The sequence below is a fragment of the Salvelinus namaycush genome, unplaced genomic scaffold (genome assembly GCF_016432855.1).
Source record: "Salvelinus namaycush isolate Seneca unplaced genomic scaffold, SaNama_1.0 Scaffold991, whole genome shotgun sequence".
Classification (NCBI taxonomy): Eukaryota; Metazoa; Chordata; class Actinopteri; order Salmoniformes; family Salmonidae; genus Salvelinus; species Salvelinus namaycush.
Window position 1 is genome coordinate 32,501 of NW_024061743.1, and position 7,500 is coordinate 40,000.

General features: G+C 44.3%; 1 protein-coding gene across 2 annotated transcripts in view; it reads right to left on the reverse strand.

Annotated features, from left to right (window-relative positions):
* Positions 1-6,384: 6,384 nt before the first annotated feature.
* Positions 6,385-7,500, reverse strand: part of LOC120043673 (CMRF35-like molecule 5) — a 6,823-nt gene continuing 5,707 nt past the window's right edge. Inside the window, exons 4-5 of one of the 2 annotated variants that reach the window (XM_038988227.1) lie at positions 6,823-6,930; positions 6,385-6,674 (exon numbers count right to left, since the gene is read on the reverse strand). In XM_038988227.1, coding sequence (XP_038844155.1) covers positions 6,463-6,674; positions 6,823-6,930 — 320 coding nt within the window. In that variant the 3' untranslated portion in view covers positions 6,385-6,462. The remainder of the gene's footprint in view (positions 6,675-6,822; positions 6,931-7,500) is intronic. The other variant, XM_038988228.1, reaches the window with a different exon arrangement.

Here is a 7,500-nt window from a genome sequence, read left to right on the forward strand (position 1 = left end):
AACACACTGACCCACCCAGCCTCCACTAACACACAGACCCACCCAGCCTCCACTAACACACTGACCCACCCAGCCTCCACTAACACACTGACCCACCCAGCCTCCACTAACACACAGACCCACCCAGCCTCCACTAACACACTGACCCACCCAGCCTCCACTAACACACTGACCCACCCAGCCTCCACTAACACACTGACCCACCCAGCCTCCACTAACACACTGACCCACCCAGCCTCCACTAACACACAGACCCACCCAGCCTCCACTAACACACAGACCCACCCAGCCTCCACTAACACACTGACCCACCCAGCCTCCACTAACACACTGACCCACCCAGCCTCCACTAACACACTGACCCACCCAGCCTCCACTAACACACTGACCCACCCAGCCTCCACTAACACACAGACCCACCCAGCCTCCACTAACACACTGACCCACCCAGCCTCCACTAACACACTGACCCACCCAGCCTCCACTAACACACTGACCCACCCAGCCTCCACTAACACACAGACCCACCCAGCCTCCACTAACACACTGACCCACCCAGCCTCCACTAACACACTGACCCACCCAGCCTCCACTAACACACTGACCCACCCAGCCTCCACTAACACACAGACCCACCCAGCCTCTACTAACACACTGACCCACCCAGCCTCCACTAACACACAGACCCACCCAGCCTCCACTAACACACTGACCCACCCAGCCTCCACTAACACACTGACCCACCCAGCCTCCACTAACACACAGACCCACCCAGCCTCCACTAACACACTGACCCACCCAGCCTCCACTAACACACTGACCCACCCAGCCTCCACTAACACACTGACCCACCCAGCCTCCACTAACACACTGACCCACCCAGCCTCCACTAACACACTGACCCACCCAGCCTCCACTAACACACTGACCCACCCAGCCTCCACTAACACACTGACCCACCCAGCCTCCACTAACACACTGACTGCCTGCTGTCCACCACTGAACAACTACTACTGATAAGATGTTTAGATCAATGATACATTTCAATCAGCTAATAACAACATATTTCACAATGTTCTAGATGTGATTCATAACAGAGTTACTGCAGGGGTACAGCATGGAAAGTAGAGGAGGCTGGTGGCAGGAGATATAGGAGGACAGGCTCATTGTAATGACTGGAATAGAATAGATTGAACGGTATCAAACACATCAAATGCATGGTTTCCATGGTTTCCATGTGTTGATACCTTTCCATCCATTACAGCCATTACAATGAGCCTGTCCTCCTATATCTCCTCCCACCAGCCACCACTGACGTAAAGATTTGATCCACTTACCCACAGAAAATATAAATCTAGTGTAGTCTGCAGGTCTCCATCTTCTATCAGATCCACACCAATATGTCCCAGAATCCTCTGGTCTCATCTTCTTGATGTGAACAGTGAAGTTGGTCTTCTCACGGTTGTCCCTCAGAGAAAACCTCTCATTCCATTTAATGATGTTAGGTTGTGTAGCTGTAACTTTATTTTCACAGGTTAAAGGACTGTCCCCCTTACAGAAGAACTTCTCATTCTTCTTGTGGCCTGCTGGATATTTACAAGTAAGCCTGGCAGTCTCCCCAACCTGCTCATTCACATTGATTGGTTTGACATCCCTCCAATCTGTGAATGAGATTTTTTTTAAACACATGCACATTTCAATTAAACGACTTTTATCAAATAGATATGAGTGTAACTTGTGTGTTTATGTTCACATGTTAAAGAGAAAGAAGAAGTTTATACTCACTTCTAACAAGCAGCTTCACCTGTGTGATCAGTGTAATGTAACGTTGTTCTGTCCTGCTGGTTTCTACTCCACACCAGTAGGTCCCAGTATCATCTTCAGTCAGGTCTCTGATGGTCACTGTGGAGAATCTCTCTCCTGTGTTGTCAGACACAGAGAAACGACCAGCTTTTGCAGTTGTCTGGTGAGCAGCAATCATATAAACACAAGTCTTGAAGTCATTGCTTTCCTTGCAGAAATACTTGATGCTGTCCTCATGGTCCTCTGGATAGTTGCATCTGATGGTAGCTTCTCCTCCCAGATAGGCCGTCTCTGTGACTGACTTCTCACAGCAGTCATCTGTCAATAGGAACACACATCACAACCTTAGTCTAGTACTATAGACTGACTTCTCACAGCAGTCATCTGTCAATAGGAACACACATCACAACCTTAGTCTAATACTATAGACTGACTTCTCACAGCAGTCATCTGTCAATAGGAACACACATCACAACCTTAGTCTAGTACTATAGACTGACTTCTCACAGCAGTCATCTGTCAATAGGAACACACATCACAACCTTAGTCTAGTACTATAGACTGACTTCTCACAGCAGTCATCTGTCAATAGGAACACACATCACAACCTTAGTCTAATACTATAGACTGACTTCATTGACTAGTGGTACTGATCATGTGATAACATATGTAGCTAAATTCATTTAATAAAGTTAAAGTAAAAGTCTCTCACCCTTCTTCACATCCAGCTCTACCTTGGTATAACTGTCAGGTGCAGTAGGTTTGTCCACTCCACACCAGTAGGTCCCTTCATCTTGTCTGGTCAGTTGTCTGATGATCACCTTGAAGTAGTTACTTCCAGTGATGTCATACAGAGAGAATCTACCACTGTGTGCCCAGGTGTTCTTCCTCAGAGTAGTTATCTTCTTATCACAACTATAAGTCCACTTTGTTCCATTACAGAAATATTTGTCATGACTTCTTTCTTCTGTGGAATAATGACAGTAGAGGATGACAGTTCCTCCAGAGTATCCTGTCACTTTGAAGGAGCTCAAACAACCTGTCAATCAGACAAGAGAAAATATATTATCTGTAGTAGCAGCCTTTATAAGAAGACTAACTGGATGTTATTACATTGTTATAACAAGCGTATTACCTGTCATGAAGGAGAGGAGGATGACTATCAGCAGGATCCTCATCTTGTTGTGTTCCAGGTTGGTCCAGGTGTCTATAGGTCCTGATATAATGTTGTGTTCTCTCCAGGTTGGTCCAGGTGTCTATAGGTCCTGATATAATGTTGTGTTCTCTCCAGGTTGGTCCAGGTGTCTATAGGTTCTGATATAATGTTGTGTTCTCTCCAGGTTGGTCCAGGTGTCTATAGGTCCTGATATAATGCTGTGTTCTCTCCAGGTTGGTCCAGGTGTCTATAGGTCCTGATATAATGCTGTGTTCTCTCCAGGTTGGTCCAGGTGTCTATAGGTCCTGATATAATGCTGTGTTCTCTCCAGGTTGGTCCAGGTGTCTATAGGTCCTGATATAATGCTGTGTTCTCTCCAGGTTGGTCCAGGTGTCTATAGGTCCTGATATAATGCTGTGTTCTCTCCAGGTTGGTCCAGGTGTCTATAGGTCCTGATATAATGCTGTGTTCTCTCCAGGTTGGTCCAGGTGTCTATAGGTCCTGATATAATGCTGTGTTCTCTCCAGGTTGGTCCAGGTGTCTATAGGTCCTGATATAATGTTGTGTTCTCTCCAGGTTGGTCCAGGTGTCTATAGGTCCTGATATAATGTTGTGTTCTCTCCAGGTTGGTCCAGGTGTCTATTGGTCCTGATATAGTACTGTGTGTCCAAGTCTACAACTCTCTCTGTTCTCTCTCTACTTATAGGAACTTAAATACAAACGTAATGTACTTCATGTACTCTCTCTCTCTCTCTGCCCCTCCCTCTCTCTAACTCACTATTTGCGCTCGTACAACTATGTACTTCCCTATTTCTGCATCTCTCTCTCTCTCTACTAGTTCAAACCCTCCTACCACATGTTATTTCTGACAGCCCCTCCCTCTTCCTCCTTAACCAATCTCATCTATGTACCTACATTACACAGTAGAGAGAGAGAGAGAGAGAGAGAGAGAGAGAGAGAGAGAGAGAGAGAGAGAGAGAGAGAGAGAGAGAGAGAGAGAGAGAGAGAGAGAGAGAGAGAGGGAGGGTGAGAGAAAGAGAGACAGAGTCCTCTATGGATCATAGCACAGAAACACATTCAAAGACTCTCATTCAGACTGGAGGCTGTCTACAGAGGAGAGAAACAGAGTTATTCTGCCACTGGAGGGCGCTCTCCCTCCATCTCTCTCTCCCTCCAGCTCTCTCTCCCTCCATCTATCCCTCAATCTCACCTCTGTGTGTCTAGTGACAGTGGTACTTGTTGATGAGACAGGTACTGAGTTTACTGACAGCACCAGTGGAGGCTGGTGAGGGGAGGACTACTTATAGTAATGGCTAGAATGGAACGTATCAAATACATAAATATATTGGTGCTTTATTGATAAATACACATAGTCTCATTTCCCAGTTGTCATGACTGTCCTGTGAGGATCAGACTGATGGGGGGAGGTGACAGTAACCAGGCCTCTCTCTCTCCAACAGAGAGGAGAGGGGGAGCTGTTGATTCGTCACCTTCACACCCTGCTGTAAATCTCTGGATGGGGAAACTTTGTCTCTCTACCCTTTAGTATTGGGATTGGAATGTCTTTTGTCTAGAGAGACTTTTGCCCAAAACTCTAACTTTGGAACAGTATTTCTAACATCCGAATGTAGAATGTAGAATGTAGAATGTATATGTCAAGTTTCCATCCAATAGACACTGTGAAATGAAGATAATATTTTTGTTAAGAATTTGATTCAAATTTTCTAACGAGTACATAGTTTTGATGATACATTGCCCAGTAAGTAGCCACGCCTGAGGGACCTCAGAGAGCGTTTCAGCATGATGGTAACACCCCATTTTTACCAGAGTGTATAAAGGATTGGCTAAGAATTAACATATCAGACCAGAACATTTCTGTGTTGCTGCTGGCGTGTAAAGTGGTCAGGAGCTGAACCCTGAAAAATCAATCTTTAGACCAGAAAGATGTGAGACCATGGAAAAGGTCAGAACTTAACCTCAACACGAGGTGAAGAAGATAGACTCACCTTCCTTTAGACCAGAGAGACGAAGAGCTGCAGCTCATGTCCATCTTGGTCCGAATCCTGAGTGCCAACACGAGGAGGAAGAGGCGAGAAGCTCACCTCAGACAATCACTGGTACAGCTGATTAGCTGTCTTAAGTCAGATATCGAGAAAAACTCATCTAAAGGACTATCTTGCTATGCTCATCACCAACTCTCATCACTGTTGACATGGCTGGTTATCTTCCAGAGTGAACAACAGTAGAAGACGGGAAAGGGAAACCCCTTTCGGACAATCAGAGCCAAACAGCTGGAAGGTCAACAACTTTCCGAAAAGGCTTAGTTCCGACCGAGATAAACGAAGAACAGCATTCAACACGTAAATACATTCATTATTTCTTATACCGAACGGGCGGTGGTTCGTGTGCAAAGTATGCGATTAATGGGAGAATAGTTATGGAATGTGACCATGATAAGTGTCCATTTCATAGGGACTTTTGTCTCATGCAAGTGTGTGTGTGTGTTCTGTTATTATTTAGTTAGTTAGTAAATAAATTATTCAACCAAATTGTATAGTACTGAATAATTATCAAGGTTGGGGTTCTTGCAGATCCAAGAAGGTTACGACTGTTCAGAATGAGAATTGATATCAGGTAATGATTAATAAGTGACTGTTCAGAATGAGACTGATATCAGGTAATAATTAATAAGTGACTGTTCAGAATGAGAATTGATATGAGGTAATGATTAATAAGTGACTGTTCAGAATGAGAATTGATATGAGGTAATAATTAATAAGTGACTGTTCAGAATGAGACTGATATGAGGTAATGATTAATAAGTGACTGTTCAGAATGAGAATTGATATGAGGTAATAATTAATAAGTGACTGTTCAGAATGCGACTGATATGAGGTAATAATTAATAAGTGACTGTTATTGATATATATCTTATATAGCTTCTAGAGTTTAATTTAGGAGATGATAACTCATTAAACAACTTATTCCGTGGTGCCCCAAATCTTAATGAGTTAATTGTTTCATGATTAATTTAATTGGGTAACAATTAAACATAGTTAGTGGATTTAAGCAAAAACATTCATCAGATTAATGAAAGTCAAGTCCAGACAGTCAAGTGGAGTAAAAAGCTGTAGCATAGTGGAGACAGGCTGGATATCTGGGGATGTTGACAGTAGCTTAGTGGAGACAGGCTGGATCTCTGGGGAAGTTGACAGTAGCATAGTGGAGACAGGCTGGATCTCTGGGGAAGTTGACAGTAGCCTAGTGGAGACAGGCTGGATCTCTGGGGATGTTGACAGTAGCCTAGTGGAGACAGGCTGGATCTCTGGGGAAGTTGACAGTAGCATAGTGGAGACAGGCTGGATCTCTGGGGAAGTTGACAGTAGCATAGTGGAGACAGGCTGGATCTCTGGGGAAGTTGACAGTGTCATAGTGGAGACAGGCTGGATCTCTGGGGAAGTTGACAGTAGCATAGTGGAGACAGGCTGGATCTCTGGGGAAGTTTACAGTAGAGCCTCTCCACCTCCAACGTTGGAGTAGATGTCATCTGGATGAGGATTGGTTGCCTTGGCATAGATTATGGTGATGTCACAAGCTGTATATGGGTTATGATTGATTCCTGTGGCATAGATGGGGTTGGTGATGGTTCCTGTGTCTGGATCCTGGTTGGTTGTCATGGAGTCAGACACCAACAGTCTGGCAGAGTGTTTAGATGCTGAAGAGGAAAACAAACAGATGATTTATTGTTGATAATTATTTATTTATGTTTTGTTATTAAATGTTTTTAGTTATAAAACCTTTACAAATGTTTTGACATATTTGTTAAATCTTTAAATAATGATTGTGTGTAATAACTAGTGTACCTGTTGGTCTCCTGTCTCTGTCTCTCCTCTGTCTAAAGAACATGAACAGCAGCAGACCCAGCAGTAGTAGAACAACACCCAGACCAACAACAGAGAACATCACGTCACCTAGAACAACCAGAACAACACCAGAAAACATCACATCACCTAGAACACCCAGAACAACACCAGAGAACATCACATCACCTAGAACACCCAGAACAACACCAGAGAACATCACATCACCTAGAACACCCAGACCAACACCAGAGAACATCACATCACCTAGAACACCCAGACCAACACCAGAGAACATCACATCACCTAGAACACCCAGACCAACACCAGAGAACATCACATCACCTAGAACACCCAGACCAACACCAGAGAACATCACATTACCTAGAACACCCAGGCCAACACCAGAGAACATCACGTCACCTAGAACACCCAGACCAACACCAGAGAACATCAGATCACCTAGAACACCCAGAGACAGTACTCAGGCATAATGTAACAGTGATGGTACATTTAGCTAGTCTCTACTGTACTGTACTTCTGTGTTTCTTCATTTCAGAGGGAGGGAGGAGGGAAGACAACATCAGACAGAGAAACATGTGGTGTTGAGGAGAGCAGAACATAGAGAGGAATTGTTAATGTGGTATCAGTAGTCACAGTCAGATTATTCAATCTAATATG